The sequence below is a fragment of the Pogoniulus pusillus genome, chromosome 19 (genome assembly GCF_015220805.1).
Source record: "Pogoniulus pusillus isolate bPogPus1 chromosome 19, bPogPus1.pri, whole genome shotgun sequence".
In the NCBI taxonomy this organism is placed as follows: Eukaryota; Metazoa; Chordata; class Aves; order Piciformes; family Lybiidae; genus Pogoniulus; species Pogoniulus pusillus.
Window position 1 is genome coordinate 10283576 of NC_087282.1, and position 18008 is coordinate 10301583.

General features: G+C 37.8%; 1 protein-coding gene across 1 annotated transcript in view; it reads right to left on the bottom strand.

The window, feature by feature from the left end:
• Window positions 1-2106: 2106 nt before the first annotated feature.
• DIAPH2 (diaphanous related formin 2) overlaps window positions 2107-18008 on the bottom strand; it is a 249982-nt gene continuing 234080 nt past the window's right edge. Inside the window, exon 28 of the mRNA XM_064159197.1 lies at window positions 2107-6856. Coding sequence (XP_064015267.1) covers window positions 6792-6856 — 65 coding nt within the window. The 3' untranslated portion in view covers window positions 2107-6791. The remainder of the gene's footprint in view (window positions 6857-18008) is intronic.

The following is an 18008-nucleotide window of genomic DNA, read 5'->3' on the forward strand; positions in this document are numbered from 1 at the left end:
AGCAAAACCACAATTAATACATTCTCTTTATTTCAAATTTTCTTAATCTTAGCTCCACATCAGCTGAAAGGCATTAATTATACTCATTAAGCATTTATCACATAATTCAGAGAAAATCAGGTGGATATTTTTATGGTTTTACTACAGGCCAGTTTAAATAAACGTAGGAAGGGTGATTTTGAGAGGGTCATAGAACCAGCCAGGTTGGAGGAGACCTCCAAGATCATCCAGTCCAATCTATCACCCAGATGCCAGACCATGGCACTAAGTGCCCCATCCAGTCTTTTCTTCAACACTTCCAGGGACAGTGACTCCACCACCTCCCTGGGCAGCTCATTCCAATGCCAATTACTCTCTCTGGCAACAACTTCCTCCTAGCTTCCAGCCTCTATCTCCCCTGGCACAACTTGAGGCTGTGTCTCTGGTGTATAGTTTAAATTTACAGAAAGTACCCAAATGCAAGATATTTACCTGTGCAGCAAAGCACCCTTACTTGCTGTCTGAAGTTCAGATACAGGATTTCTTGAACACATAAGTAACAGAAATAATCACTGCTGAAAAAGGTTTCAAGGTGTCTGCTACCTGTTTTATAATCTGCCCATATAACAAAGACAAAAATACAGAATCATAGAATTGTTCTGGTTGGAAAATGCCTCCAAGATCATAGTATCTATCCATCAGCCCAACACCATGCTGACCACTAAATCTTGTCCTAGAGTGCCTTATCTATGTATTTTTTTAATGTCTCTGCAGATGATGACTCCACCAGCCCTCTGGGCAGCCTGTTCCAATGCCTGAGCACTCTTTCAGTAAAGACATTTCCCCCAATATCCTAACTAAACCTCCCCTGGCACAACTTCAGTTCATTTCCTCTTCTGCTATTATTTGATACTAGAGAGAAGAGACTAAAACCCACCCTCAGACTCCTTTCAGAGAGTTGTAGAGAGCCAGAACATCTCCCTTCAGCCTCTTCTTCTCCAGACTAAACACCCCTAGTTCCCTTAACCACGTCTTACCAGCCCTGTTCTCCAGACCCTTCACCAGCTTCACTGCTCTTCTCTGGATGCACTCCAGCACCTCAATGTCCTTCTTGTAGCAAGGGGCTCCAAACTGAATCCAGGAGTCAAGAGATGTGGCACCTGGAATCCCAGACTCTTGCCTAGAAAGCCAAGAATACTTCCTTCAAAGTACAGAACTAGGATATATGGTATAAGGGCAGGCACCAATCTTACATTTTTCTTAACGATAAGCAATCACAGCATTTACATTGATAGGTGGCACTTGCAGGTTTCCATCTTTTTTTCATGTTAATTCCATAAGCAAATGAACTTCTAGTGCTTTACCATATATTAAATAGTGCATTTTAACTGTATTTCAGTTTATAAAAAACAAGGCAGCCCCTCTGACCAACCTTTGGCATTTCTCTTCCACATACAATGTTTACTTAAGAGGTGTTGTAGCAACATGGCTCATCAGTCATTAGAATTTCATTCCATTAGAACCTAAATACTTAAATGCAGGAGTTCACTGCTCTCTCTCTAGTTTTGTGCACTTCAGCCTGTTATGGTGACATCCCCGAGCTGTTCAAAGTGCAATACACAGTCTTGAAAGTTCAAGTCTGTCAAGCTTCCACTCCATTAAAACAATTTTGTGACTGAGTGAAGCAAGTAATTTGGAAAACAGCAACAATAACTATCTAAACATCTGTCTTAAAGGCTCTGTACTCAAAATCCAGCTACTTACAATAAATATGGACCCACATAACATGCTTTTCATCAAAAATAAAACGGTATCACCATTCCATGGTGGGTTTGGGTTTTTTTCTGTATACTTTTTGGGATTATTTTATTTTTTAAGTCCTTTTGCCCTGGAAAACTCATCTCTTTCCCAAACTCAAGTCAAATATACTTGACATCCCGGAGGAAAAAAAAACCAACAAACCAAAATCAACCAAACAAAAAACCCCTCCAAAATAGAGACCCATTACAAAAAGAGGAATGTAATTGAGCATACTAATTTTACATAACAAATCAGGATGTGGAGATGATGATACTCACTGGGTAACAGCCATTAGGGAGAAGTAAAACAGCGGCGCAGCGAGGAAGATCGTGTTATGTATAGCTTTATTACAGTTTTCAGAATACATGGATTAACAGTGGCCAGGCTGTGATTTCATCAGATTTCTATTTTAAACATTACATACAAACACAGAGCTGTTTAAAAAATAGAAATGTGTGAGTTTTGTCACCTTTTCTTCCCCCCTCCCCCCACCCTCCTTTTTTTTTTTTCCTCTTTTCTTAAATGTGTTTTTGTTTTTTTGGCATCAGGAGTCATGAGACTTCCAAAAGGGAAACCGAACGGTGCATGACAGCAGACTGACTGAACTGCAATAGATTATTGTTCACTTTCTGTGGCATATGTATCACCTCAAACAGTGCTAAAAAGAAGCACTACAAGAGCCAATCATTCTCCTTTACCATTCTTTTTTAATGACATCAGTGGGTGCTGAGTGACAGCTTACAGGACTGCAGAATTCACAGGCTTACACAGCTCCTTTTCTTGTGCACAGAAGCAGTATGTGGATCTGAAACAGAGACACCTGAAGCTGAGGGATTTGGCTTTATCTGCTTCCATCATTTTTTCTTTCCATTTATTTACATTTTGTGTGCATGCGTGGGCACGTGAGTAGCTGTTGCAGAAGAAGAGATGTAGAGTTGTTTTCTTTTTACAATACTTACTGTAAGATGAGTAACTTGCAAATACAGTATGGCACATTAAGAGGTGGGCTTTACATTGCATTATCACTTAGCATTTGTTATGCCTGACCTCTCAGCAATTTGAAGGCAAACATTAAAGTATAATTCAGCCAAGCCTTTGTTTAATGGATAAGAAGCAATTTACATATCTAGGTAAGTTTGCTCCCGCACAACTATTACCAGCTTTAAATATTTACTAGCTATATCATACTCAGTATAGGAAGTATTAAATTCACCCATCAAAGCAGGATTTGCCTGAGGGATGCAAAAGCTGAACATTGCAAAGTTTTCTTAATGAAAGCTACAGGAAAATTTCCAGAGCCAAACCTAAAACTCAGCCAGATTCTCCCAGTTTTGCAAACCATTTGTCTTTTGTGGGATGAATTCAAAATAGGTCACTGATGAACTGTGGTTTGGATAGAAACCATGAAAACATTATGGTTTTTACAGCATTTGCCTGAGGTAGTACATATACCACACAACAAAAAATGCAAAAATATACAGATATTCAGAACTATTTGCATATTACAGAAAAGAACTAAGGGAATGCTTGCATTTGTCTCTGGAATTTCAAGAAAGAACAGTTAGTTTTAGGTAACGTTTGTCGTGTTGACCGTGGTTGCCTAAAAGCAGAGCACATTACGTAATAGTCTTTCTGGGAATACTTCCTGAAGCTGTTTGTCAGTGCCCTCTGAGGCACTAATTTTGTTTTGGCTTTAGCATCAGTTCTTAATATGATTAACACTTAAACCAAACATCAGTTATGTGCTGGGAAAGGCTATTTGTTGAATCACAAACATACATGACAAACTGTGTTGCACTTTTTTTTTTCCTCCCCCCCTCAGTAAACTGAGCAAAACCTGACCCCAAAAAGCCTATATAGTGTCTTTACATTTCTGATCTGTACAGCCAGTAGTTAAGCAACGAGAGATGTACATTTGGATACGATTTAAACATTTCATTCCCCTGTCCATTGCAAATTTAGTTCAATTCATTGCAAAGATTTGCTTATCTTCCTTTTAAATAAACTAAGAAATGTAAACAGTGTAACATCATAAAACAAAAAAAAAAAAAAAAGCAAGAAAGAAGAGTCTTCAGTACTTGTAACTGGTAAAATGTGAATGCAAACAGATGTGCTGGTATATGGGTAAAGTAATGTCTCAGAGGACATATAGTGAAACGTAATTAGCAAGAAATTTATGTATGAACCCTCCAGCGATTTTCTTTCTGGGATTACTTTGAATACAAATATAATTTAACTGATATAGTCCTTTTTTTGTTGTTGTTTTTTTTTTTCTTCTTTTTCTTTTTAAATTAGAAAATAAGGCAAGTGCATTTCTGAAAAAGGTGCTACTCTTCCAACACTTCTAAACACGTGAGACCGCCGAAAATTAGAGCGATAATAAAAAACAGTAAAAATATCTGCAATTTAATATAGACTGAAAAAACTATCAAAAGACAAAAGTGACCAGCATCCATTTCAGAAAATAGTTTAGACTTCATAAATACGAGCACCCTATATTTACATAAATTACCCTCTAAACTACTTTGCTTTTGAAAGACACTTTTGTTCTAGCAGATATGTCTTTACATTACAGAAATGTTCCAAAGATGAAAACAAACAAAAAAAAATAGTAGTAAAATAGAAGCATCAGGTGGTGGTGGTGGTATTTTGGATATGCCTTTTTTTCTCCTTCTCTCTCTCTTTTTTTTTTTTTTTCTTCTAAGATATAGTTAGTGAAAAATCTGTAGTCAGCTTTCACAGAGCTTTAAAGAAAAAAATAAACCCCATGGAAATGAAAAAAAAACAAAACCCAAAACCCACCTCGTGCACTAATCATTACTGCTACAGTATAAAGATTTTGATGTGTGGGTTTGAGTTTTCATCTCTAAAGATTAGACCAGGACTTGTAAATCCCAGCAATGTGCTGCTCAGTTTAAGCTCTGAATTATAACATTGAAGTACAAATTGATAGAGACATTATGAACCTAATCCTTTTTAACTGGCTTTGTATATTTTTATATCTCTAACTGGAACAGCTGCATTAAAAAATAAAAGTTATGCTTCAATACCAGGTTGATGTTGACCTTACACAAACCAGGATTTATTTCTTTGTATCTCTTACCGATAAACAGGGAGATAAAATCCTGTAGCATGCATTTTTTTTCTGAAGTACCATACAACTCTTCAGTTTGTTACTACAACCACGATGAACCCCAAACTGTTTAGAAAGAATATCAGCTTTCAGCACGCATTTCACTAGGCTTCAGTCATATTCCTTTGTTTAGAGAAATAGCAAAGGACAAAGCCCCTTTGATGACAATTAAAAGAATTCATCCTTTCAATACTAGATTGAAAAGGAGCTGTATCTTTTAATAAAATAATTGGATATCAATCATTGTAGTTTGAAATTGTGAGACTTTATCCCAAACTACTCAGATAATGTTAAAGAGTATCTCAGCGGAGAAGCAAAAAGAACCTACTGTTCAGAGATGCTTGGCTCAAGCAGTAGTGCAAAGTTACAATGCATCAGTAGCAGATGCTCCTCTAGAGCTAGCAGTTTGTGCACAGAAAACAATGTGACACTTGACTTTCCTAGTAGCTTTTTTATAACATTAAAAATAAGTTCCCCGTAACATCAGGCAATAGAAGTATTCATAGTAATTGATCCATCAGTGAAAAGCAATAATAACTTGAGATCAAGTGCCATCGACTACACAGCATCTCAGCTATCGTTAAAAGTAAGATGGCTGAGCAACATATGAGTAGTTCCACTGGAACTCCTGCTTAAAATCCTCCATCCCATCCAGGCAAACAATGGACCTTTAGTAAAAAGGATGGTGAAGACTGACCTGAACACCAAACATACTGTACATTCAACTAGAGTCTGGGGAGAAAAGGGAACTATTATTTCCCATTGAGTGGCAGAACATTACACAGTGTCAGCTACTCAACTGACTGCTCACCTGAGGTACTGCAGTGCAAGGGGCCTGTATACGAAGTAGAACGGGAAGAGCTTCCCAAAAACTCAGACTGCTGCAATCATTGATCACTGCTATATAGTGCTCTGGTAGAAAATTTGTTCTCAGCTGCTAAACCCTCAGCACTAAAATCCATCAGTAGAGATCCCGCTACATATTTTACCTGAGAAACAGAGGAAAAACTCAGAGGCAGTTCTGAATAACTTCATAACGTAGCTTGTCTCTAAAAAGCTACACAAAGGTATTTTTTAGCATAATTAAAACAGGACAATCATATTCCCCCCCCCCCAATATCTTTATAAAGAATATATAAGTGCATAATTAGAAAAATCCCTCCTTAGATAAAGTTAAAAACATATCCTGCCCTTGACAGCATTTACTTTTGGTAAAATACTATGCTCTGTTTCAGTCTAATTTTGTTAGCAGTGATATATACATCATTGTATCACCAGAAGTGTAGATATGTAGTATATCCTATTTGCAGTCAAAATAGCTGAATCCACCAAGCTTTACATTTTCAGCAACCTTACTGGGGTTATGTGTGTTGGTTTGGGTTTGTTTTTTTTTTTGTTTGTTTGTTTGTTTCAATGGTTACAAAAAAGATTCTGATAATGTAGACCAGCTCACCTCTGAATTTATTAACATACAGTTTTATTTCTTCTCTTCCTTCCGTGTCCAAACAAGAACTGCAAATGGAATCCACAGCTGCATTCTTTCAGACAAATTTGTATCCCCAACACCTTTCATGTAAGTTGCCAGCATTTAAAAAAAAAATGAAAGGCCAAATAAAAAGGGGGAAAAAAAGAACCTAAGAAAATAAGATATCTTACTGTTTAACACTGTTTACATATCTTGGTGGTTGGGGGTAATAAAATACAGTATGTGGATTATTCAGCAATAGCTTTTAAACTACATAACCTTTATACACCTTCTCATTTAATCAAGCCCAGTATTCCTTTATGATTGTTGCCAATTTATACAATAAATTCATTTCAAAGTACTTCCACTTTATTGTAAATAAAACAATTGACTAATTCTTTGGCATCAGAAGAATCATACAGCTGCGACTGTTCCATTGTGGCGAGAACGGGACCTTTCCAATGTGACTCGTCTGTTATCTGTAACATAAAGAGAGGGAAAAAATAAATCACCAGAAGATTTGAAACATGGATAATGCAATGTCAAGAGGTTTTCAAACAGCCCTGAAAATCATTTCAAATGATATGTAAATAAGTAACTAGGAGACTGGATCAGAGAAGTTTCGCATTGCAGCTGCCAGACTGAGTTCAAGAGTTCTGCAATCAGCAATAAATTACTTTCTTGATCAGAGGAGCTGGGTGATAAAAGCATTAGGAGAATCCTGAAGCACAGTCCCCTTGGAAACAGCACACCAACCAGAAGTCTAGGTACAAAAAAAAATAAAATCAAAATCTCATTTTTGAAACAATTTGTGCACAGAAGCTCTAGTAAAATACCTTGCAAGTTTCATGAGAATGACCACCCTGGTGGTGAAAAGCCTATGAGATGCTCTAAGTATGAAAGTGCTAACGCTGTTCGCTAGAATTTGGGAGTTAAAAATAGAACAGTTAAATCAGCCACTTCCTAAGCATTTCCTGATTGTGCAATGTGAACAACTTTTAGTATAAAATATTACACAGTAATTATTGTAATGAATAATAAATACATCTCTGTCAGAGGAAAACAATCACAAAGTAAGAGCCACGTTCTGAAATGCCTTGAAAAGAAAATTTTCAAGTGAGGAATATACACATGCACACACACACAGGGGCAGAAAATTAACCCCTGCATTGGTTTTTGAAACCTTTGCTCTTTCTTTTGAGCATGTGGTCCTGCTGCACAATTACCTGGCCTCACTTAGCCTCCTCTGCTCTCTCAGGTTGTATGGAAGTTGCTGCTCTCTGTTTGAGTCAGTACATTATCTCCAGGATGGCCTTCAGAGATCCCTTCCAACTTTTACCACTTTGTGGTTCTCTTCCTAAGTCAGAAATGGTTTGAGCACATTAAAGGCTCTGAGAAGGCATATAAAGTCATCTCCATGATCTGTTTCTGGACAAAGAACCGAGGATGCCTGAATAAGACTGCATGGGCTCTGCAAAATCAACCTCCCCTTTCCCTGTTCAATGAAAGTGTCTGCAATGCTATAGGGAATTAACGGCTCCTTTAGCAAGATTATTAGTTCTTTTTATAGTTCTGCCTTGCCTCCTCTTCCTAATGAATCTATCCATGCATAAAGTATTCAAATTACCCTAAGTCAATCTGTTTTGCATGGGAATAAATCTCTACACTGGTTGCAGTGTCACTAGGCACTGGAAATTAAAGCACAAAAATGCTGTCTAAAACCCAAGAAGCAAAGTTATCAACTCCAACGTGCTGCTGTTCCCCTGCTAACAGTGAATAGTTAAGAGCCTAGCGATACTTGCTCTCAGGGGGAGAAGTGCCTTCACCAGTGGACTATCTCTTGACATAATTTCAAGACTGTTAACTGTACAGGTTGAAAAAGGATTAAGAGAGTCCAAGGACTGTTGTGTGTGATTTTTTTTTTTTTTTGTTGGCTTTTCTTTTTAATAGATGTACTGTTTTCTGGGTTTGGGGTTTTTTGGTTGTTTTTTGTCATCAGGATAGAGACAAACACATTCTGCAAATGACAGTTCAGATTCTCCTGTAATTGCACAACTGCAGAGCTGGGACTTAAAGAAAACACAAAACTCTAAAAACTCAACACACTGCCATTTTCTTCTTCAGCTGATGATAAAGTATTTTTCCAATTATTAGAAGTAATCTGTTCTTGTAAATGATTCCCAGATTTTAAATAGAAACAATTCTATTTTGTTGATACGGGAATACAAAATCCAGAAGACTCGAGAGACACTGGAAGGAGTCACAAGGTTCTTCTAATCAAGGAAGTTGGGGTATAAAGATGCCATCGTTACCAGTAAGAAATAATGGCAGCAGTTGCTGCAAAGCTTACAGTGCTTCATAGTGAGTCTAAAATAAATGCAAGTAGGATAAAAATGACATGTTTTTATAAATAAGACTATGATAAATATTTTAGCTCATGATAAAAATGGTGTTTAGTTGTAGTTACTACCAACATATAAAGCTTTAGAGTATCTGAAAAATTTGGAAGGTAATAGAAAGGCTTTCTTCTTCTTTCCAAAGAAACTTGATTCATTCAACAGTGACTTTGCAAGCATTCTTATTTATGTGTTTGTGCATTCACATTTACATCTGGTTAAAAAAAGAGAGATGCTGGAATGTGTTCAGAGAAGGGTGACAAAGCTGGTGAAAGGCCTGGAACACAAAGCCTATGAGGAGAGGCTGAGGGAACTGGGGTTGTTTATCCTGGGGAAGAGAAGGCTCAGGGCAGACCTCATTGCTGTCTACAACTACCTGAAGGGAGGTTGTAGCCAGGTGGGGGTTGGTCTCTTCTGCCAGGCAAGCAGCAACAGAACAAGGAGACAGTCTCAAGTTGTGCCAGGGGAGGTCTAGGCTGGATGTTAGGAGGAAGTTGTTGGCAGAGAGAGTGATTGGCATTGGAATGGGCTGCCCAGGGAGGTGGTGGAGTCACCGTCTCTGGAAGTGTTGAAGAAAAGCCTGGATGGGGCACTTAGCCAAACAACTAGACCATAGCACTAGAGCTGGGTGCTAGGTTGGGGTGGATGATCTTGGAGGTATCTTCCAACCTGGTTGATTCTATGATTCTAATGTATCTAATGTATTCATTAGTATGAGTAGATTATACACACACAGACACACACAATGGTGTGGCTAGTTCCTATACTGAGTGTAAATGCTGCTTATGCATAAACACCTTCATTAGGTTAAAATAAAGGGTTTCATATTAGGATCTGAAACCAGACTGGGCTGGTATTTTAGTGACTGAAGCAAACAAAAAATTAAAATCAGGACATTCCTGACACCTTCACCGGAAGTTACCTCCAACAGCTGGATTTGCCTTAGTTTTTTTTTTGTAATGCTACAGACCATATGGAATAGAACACAAAGCAAGCCTGGCTTGTAAACAAGACAATACCAGCAGAAAACTGAGTATAACATCAATAAATGGTAAAACTATTCACTTGTGTTGCAGTGGGGGTGGAGGTAGGAAAGGGAAAATAAAAGGCAGCAGCAGTAAGCTAAGATTATTTAAAATTCAGTCAAAAATCATTGCCAAAAGGCTCAGGTGTACAATTCAGAAGGATGTAAAAATTAGTAGAGAAGATGGTAATGCTTTCTCTGTGTACCAATTGTGCCTTCTGGGTAACCCATCTACCCATGCAGATGAGAACTTTGTTTCTTTCTTTATGTCAGAAGTCCATCTCCTTTAGAAATAGGGCATTTTAAGAAGCATCTGCAGAGCTTTTATTACAGACCTTATAATCCTTCTCAGAAATGAACACGTGAACTTAAAAGTGGCCTTCGCATCAGCTCAATGGACTTTTTCTTATAGCAGTAAAAGGTAGAGGAATAAAATGGAAATAAAAGGAATAAAAAGGAAAACAAAGCATATTTTTATTATATACTCTTCATCTTTGAAGCTGGCTGCACCGAATTCAAATGAAGTAAAGATACCAATTAAATGCTAAGAAATCACATTAGTAGCTGCTTTTTAGTGTGTATAAAACTGGAATGTAATCTTGGCCATACAAACTTTACACCTCCACTAGGAGAAATTTATGGACTTTGTTATAATAACAATTACTTGCTCAAGTCATCTTGCACTCAGTATAGTACCAAGATGGGAATAAATAATATCTACAACACACAAGATCTCTGTAGAGGTGCTTATGATGCATAGATATTATTCACTACATAAACACACTGATATGCGTTGAAAAAAACAAAGCCAAATCACAGTAAGCTTAGTAAGGCCAATAAATAGATGCCAATATGCCATAAAGTAAATCCCTAAACTGTCATTTCAAGACAATGTATTTTAGTTGTATGGAATTTGACAGCTTCACCCTTCTCTCATATCATGTATGGAAATTGCTATCAATTAAAAACACATTTGTAGGGGAAAGTATTTTTGTAAAAACTGTACTCTGCAGTTTCCTTTCCTTTCTGCACCTTCATTAGTTCTGTTATTAAAAGAGATGTTTCAACAGCTGCTATAGATTTATTGGCTTGTTATTAACATAAACCTCAGTTATATTAGGAGAAAAACAAATGATAATTTTGCAGAACTGCAATACTAAGGTTAAGTGACTTTTCCATTTCACTTTCTTCTTATCCACTCTTCCAGGTAGTAACTTTGTGCTGTCCTAATTATAAACCTTACTTTTTTTATGAGCAATCAATGCTAGGAATAATACAGATGCTGTGTAATCAAACAGACTAGTCATGGCACTGAGATATCTGATAATAGAAAAAGCCAGAGTCTACAAAACCATCCCTCAAAGGTAATGGATTGGAATACGTATTATTATCCCGTAACAACCACCAAAAAAGTTCTCTCTTTGACATACCTTATATTAAAATTATAACTGTATTGTAAATTGCTACCTTGGGTTTGGTACCTTAGCTAACTAATTCTCCAGGATTAGTGGGGTTTTCTTAGGACATTTAAAGCATTACAAGTGTTTCTTTGTGCTTTAATTACAACAGTCAATTCAAACACCAGATTGATTTTGAAATCTTATTTCCCTACAGACTTAGAGTGCTCATCAGGAAGAGTAAGTTCCTCCCAAATGCAAATAATTGCAGCACCTCTTGATTAGCATTACAAAAAAAAAAAAAACAAAACAAAAACAACCCCACAACCCAGAAACAGCTAACTCCTAAAATCACCAAAAAAATCCCACAAAACCAGCAACCAAACATTGCTAGTACAGATGAACAATTTTTTTCCCTTCTATAAAAGAAAAAGGTTGAAACATTAATCTGCATGCAGATGTTGTAGAAAAATAGGCTAAAAAGAATAGTGAGTTTTGAGGAGTAGTTGTGGCAGTAATTATCTTGCCTCCTTCAAAGACAGTGGGCACAGGACCCTCATACCTGAACAACAGGTATTTTAGAAAATATCTTAAGTTCTCCCAAGAGGACAGACTGAAAGAGTTGGGGCTGTTCAGTCTGGAGAAGAGGAGGCTCCCAGGTGACCTTCTTGTGGCCTTCCAGTGTCTAAAGGGGGCCTATGAAAAAACTGGGGAGGGACTTTTGAGGCTATCGGGGAGTGACAGGACTAAGAGGAATGGAGCAAAGCTGGAGATGGGTACGTTCAGGCTGGATGTGAGGAGGAAGTTGTTGAGCATGAGAGGGGTGAGAGGCTGGAATGGGTTGCCCAGGGAGGTGGTTGAGGCCCTGTCCCTGGAAGTGTTTAAGGCCAGGCTGGATGGGGCTCTGGCCAGGCTGTTCTAGGGTGGGGTGTCCCTGCCCATGGCAGGGGGGTTCGAACTGGATGATCCTTGTGGTCCCTTCCAGCCCTGACTGATTCTATGATTCTTAGTTAAGACATACTACATTAATCACATCAACAAAAGATTAAAACAGTGCCAAAATGTTGAGTCTAGAAGAGGGGTAGTGTACAGCACTGGGTGCTCAGCCAGTAGCTGAGCACAGTAGGGCTGGAGGGCTCAAGCCCTATTATGGAGAACTCTGAACTGCTAATTTATTTCACAAGTTCACAACATGAACTTCCAGAAACACTAAATAGTTTCTCTTTCCTTTATTATTATTTTTTTAAATTTCCCCTCTATTCCCTCCAACCAAGCAACCTTCACACAGCTGACAATCACAAAGTGTTTAATGCCCAGAGAAAGAAGATACTGGTTTGAGTTGACTTGAAAATGACCACATGAAAGAAGTAGAACACTCAGAAGACAATAAAATGCTTACAATTTTGGAAAGAATTCTGACTTTGCACCAGATTCAGAAATGCATGTTGCAATGGAATCTGTATGGCCTATGCCTTTGGGCACCAAGGAGACCATTAGCATCAAACATTTATTTATTCATTCATGTAAAACTTTGCTCACCAGGAAAAACTAGGGGAATGCTTCTTATTTTCATGAGCAACCCAAGGGAAAACTCTCATACAGTCCAGGGTACTTCAGCAAGCACCACAAATGTATAGAACATGGAAAACAATCAGAGGAGCAAGATAATTTCACAGAATCACATGATTTCTTAGATTGGAACAGACCTTCAAGCTCATCAAGTCCAGTCACTAGTTTCACACTGACAAGTCCTTGACTAAACCAAATCTCTCAGCACAACATCTAATCACAATGAATCACAGTGGTTGGAAAGGACCACCAGGATCATCCAGTCCAACCTTCATCCCAGCATCCTTCATCACTAGACCATAGCCTCAAGCACCACATCTACTCTCCTTTTAAACACCTCCAGGGATGGCAACTCCACCACTTCCCTGGGCAGCCTGTTCCAGCGCATTTCCCTTAAACAAGGAATGATTCTACGAGACCCAAGTAAGCTGGCCATTTGAAAACATTCTAAATGGATGTCACAACAGATGACAGTTCCAAGTCTGCAGCTATGATACTGATGACATAAGCATTTCTACTTTAGGAAAAGGTACTTTTCTAAGCTTTACCTGTGCTTCACCAGTGTCGCTTTTCTCCTCACAGAGATACTTAATATTGTCTGTACAGTGTCGCTGATTAAAACTGGAGCAAGTAGGAATAAATGTGAATCAATTTAGGCTGGGTAGCTTCCAGTTTAAATCATCTATATATAAGGAAAATTGAAGCCAAGTTACAATGTCACTGGATGGAAGAGGGTATTATAGATTACATTAAAGAGCAACCCATGACAAGAATAAACTTTATTGCTTTGCTTTACTGACCCCAGCGCCTTCATCAGCATAGGTCCCCCACAAGGAAAGGGAAATCTTTTTGGAAATAGGATCTGACAGAGTATAAGAGAAAAGAAGAACTGATCTAAGTGTAAAGCAGCAGGGAAGCCCATCAACTTCCAGCACCTTTTTAACAGCTCCAGTCCAACACTGTTCCCTACATTACCTGGCCTGTTCCTGTGACATGATTAGAGAACACCAGCTGAGAAAGTCAAAGAAATTAAGAGCTTCAAAATTGTTGCTGGCCTCTAGAACAAAACCCTTTTGAGAACCAGCACCCTGGGAGAAGCAGCTCCCCTAACCACAATTCTGTTAAGATTCAGTCTGCCTCTGTAAGATTTGATTTCAAATAGATCTTTCAAAATGTGTGGCCTATATAAAAAAATAACTAAACCCCAGCAGTGGTAAAAAACAGGCACGGGAGAAATGTAGCCAAAGTAAGACTGCAGTAAGAATTCTCTGTCAGAGACAGCACTTCCCAAAAGATCTTTATTGCAAATAGATAAGACAGGTAAATAAAACAGTTTCTAACTGAGATAAGGGAAAGATAAAAGTTCATCTACTTTCTTTGGCTCTTTTAGTATTATAAACACTCATTTCAACGGGTACCCTCCACAAGCCTGGCAAAAAAATTCCACTAGATCCTTTGTAACCATCACATTGGGTCACTTTACATTCATTTGGATGTGATATATTTGTAACCAAAAATGAGAAAAGATTAAGTGGCACAACATCCTTGTTCCTAACTTTTATTTCTTAAGTACACAGGCTGACAACCAAACTTAAATGACAGCTGAAATGGTTATTTCAGCATCAAATACAGCACTGAGATTTTAAGCTATGAGGTTTAATTCTATAATGTCTGCTTTATTTTGGTTTAGGTCAAATCCCAGGCTTTCAGAATAAAACTTAGTGATAATCTGAGGATATAAAGAATCACAGAATGTTAGGGGTTGGAAGGGACCTCCAGACATCATTGAGTCTAACCCCTCTGTCAAAGCAGGATCACTTAGGGTAGGCTGCACACTATAGGCTGCCACGATGGTGAAAAGAAACTTGCCCTCAGGCCAAAGAAACAGCACAGCTTTCCTTTGTTGTTGCTATCTTATCTTAAAGATCTCAAACCGTGACAGCACGTAACAACAGAAACATGTTAATTATGAAGGTATCATGTGGTGATCTTACAGTAACTTAAAAGTATGTTCTTGACCTGATAAACATGGTAATATGGGATGTTTACCAACATATTGATACATAGAAAAGGTGTTGAAGAGGCTTCAGAAGAAGTAAGGATAAAGCAAATAAATGGGTCTGTGCGTCTAGTAAGAAAATTTTGAGGATGAAGAAAAGGTATTAAGGAGAACTGTAAAAACCTCAAAACTGTATGGTTCCTCCTAAGAACAAAGTAGACACATCTCCTGTGTCAAAATCATCATCATAACATCAAAAGACCCGAGGTAAGATAAATTGGTATGTAGATGTACATTCTGTTTGACAATATTTGTTTCAAAGACGTTAGTTGTTTAGATAACACACAGTACCTTCATTTAAGGTTTCTAGATCAGCCCATGTGCTCAAGTGGGTATCTGCACTCTTTTTAACTTATTAAACACAAGTTGTTAATATTCAGAAGTGCTGTAATACAGAGCCAGGTCTCAAATACAGAGAGCTAAAGGCTCTAAAGGGAACAAAGAGATGTCTAATCTTACTGCTGCCACACAGACCTGCCAAGCTGGGCACTGTTCATTGCAGTCTTTGATTTGTATGAAAATGCAGTACACCAATAGAAAAAAAAAAACATTTATGGTCTATATGTTACACACAAAAATGCTTTCAAAATTAATACTGGGACAAGTTTTCATGTTAAATGGCATCTGACAATGCTTACCAGCTCAGCACAATTCAGCTGTGACCATGGTCAATACAGTTTGGGAACACACTCTTGCAACCAAAACTTAGTATGTTGACCATCTGTATCACAATTCCAATAAGAACATAAATGCTTATCCTATTTAGATATGAAGAGAATCTAGTAAAGTATTGAGGGGGGGAAATATATATATATATACACATCTATGTATTTGTGAAGTATTTTCAAGTAATCTGTTTAAAATAAATTTTATTACTGCTTACTCTAGACTAAAAAAAGAATGGCCCAATAATCTAAGATTCTTTAAAACTTTAAAAGATCTATTTAATATTTTAATTTCACTTTGCTGCCTTTTTTAACAGTATCACTTGGGATATGCATTGAAAGCTCTTCCACAGGAGTTGCAACAGAAAAGTCTTAGCTTGAGACAACACATGCCTGCCTCAGGGGTTACAAGACAAATCAATCTATTTTTCTCCTTTCCTCCAAGGGTAATTGGCCTTTAAAATTACAGTGGAAAATAGGCCTTCATGTCAGTACAATGCAGGCACATATACAGCCATTTTCCATTTCTTTTTCAGTTTGAATTCTCAGCTGAGAACTAAACTTATAAAAGGTGGGAAAATAAAAAGAAGATGAAGAGGAACGATTGCATCGGTTCAAATCCTCTCCCAATAACAAGCAGCACTGTGACCAGCATTTGAGTCTAGAATTTACTGAAACCTGCTCTGAATAGCTGTTATTTTCCCAGTCAGTACTTTTTTATTCTTGATTGTGATAAAATGTACTTGGATTTCTGTGACAGCCTGTACCACCGGCATTCATAAAGATTTGTCACAGAATTCAGTTGAGCTGAGAAGTTATAATTATTTCTTCATTCCTCATACCACCTCACAAAGTAATACTGATTTCTACCTCACTCTTATGAAGTTGCCTTTTTCAGCAGCACTCATATCCCTACAACGCTTATGCTATGCTAGTCACACCATCATATATAATCTCAGAGCCTGAGTATTGCTAAATTGTGTACACTGGAGTTTTATTTGGCTAATAAATTGCTTCAAAGCAGTGAAACTCAGATGAGAGCCTTCACATTTTTCTGATTGCTATTAAATGAGATTTGTAGTGAATTACTCATATTGTACCTCCGCTAAGAAATTCTCATGTGAAAATATTTGCTGGTGCATAAAGATGAGTAATCAGCTAAACTACAGCTGATACACAAAACCAGCAACAACATAAAAGTTAAAAGTCGAAACAACTTAGCCTTTCAAAAACAATACTAAGACTCCCTTGAAACAGAGTACTGAGAAGTGTACCACTAGACTTTTAACGTGAACTTCCTCACTGGGAGTGTGTATACAGGTGTAAAGCAATTATTAGATTTGGTATCTGAACCAACTCAGGTTCCCATTAGAGCCTGAATGCTTCAGTGACCCTGTTATTTTCCTTCCAATGCTCCCAGACCTGATCAACTTAATTATTCCAACTAGTGGAACATTTAGGACATGAATGTATGATTTGTTTTAAACCAAATGAGACAACTGAAAGTACTTCATGAAATAAAACTAGAAAAATTTAAAAAAAAAAAAAAAAGAGTAAGATATGTGATGTGATGAGTCAGATCCTGGAAGAAAGTCAGATCATGCAACAGCCACAAAGAAGCAGCAGAGACCCACTGCAATAAAATTACGTTTCTTCAGATATTTTCCCCATGAACTTGTGATTTGTGCCCTTTACAGTATCTCATGTACAGTGAAAAAGATGTATCTTATGGATCAGAAGGATGAAACAAATTTCAGAGAGTAAATAAACTAAGTCTGCTTCAGTAAGGGAAAAAACCTCACAGCACAGAGAATGTGCCTGTCTTCTCACAACTACACATGTTATTGGAACTTCTAACAAAAACACATTCCATGTCAGAGAGGACAGATTTGCTGATATAAAAGACATGCTTGCCTGCTTTAATTGTGCCTGCTATTTTGCTGGCCTATTCACATTTTGAACAGATTTGGTCTGATGCTAATAAACCACAGTCTTCATAAATGATATAATTTAAAGCAACTTCTAAAATGTCCTATTCTCAGCTCCCCTATTAACACTACTGCTCTAGCAACTTGCATTTGCTTTGAAAGTTGACTGTAAGGTTACCAACAGGACCAAGAAATCAAGACAGTAATAGGTTCTGAACTTCAAGTATACAAGCAGTCATCAAGTTAGCATCTTCTCCTACAAATGCATTTGTCCTTAAAAAGAATCAAACTGACATCCAAGTGGTCCCCTCGCCCCTTGCCTCCTTTCACTAATGATATGTAATGGCTGCTGAGCCTGCAATAAATGTGTTTATGTCCAGCCACATTGCCATCATTTTACAACCTAATCTGATACTTTTAAGAAAGAAGGAAGTCGCGGGAGACCAGCACCAGCTTGTGCTGAAGGCATTTCTTGACATCAGCCTTCATTTCGCACTTCAAATGGAAGTATTTGATTTGACAAAACATACTGAACGTCAAGAGAGAAGGCTCTTCACCTCCTCCCCAAAACTGCCGGAGAGAAGTCAATACTA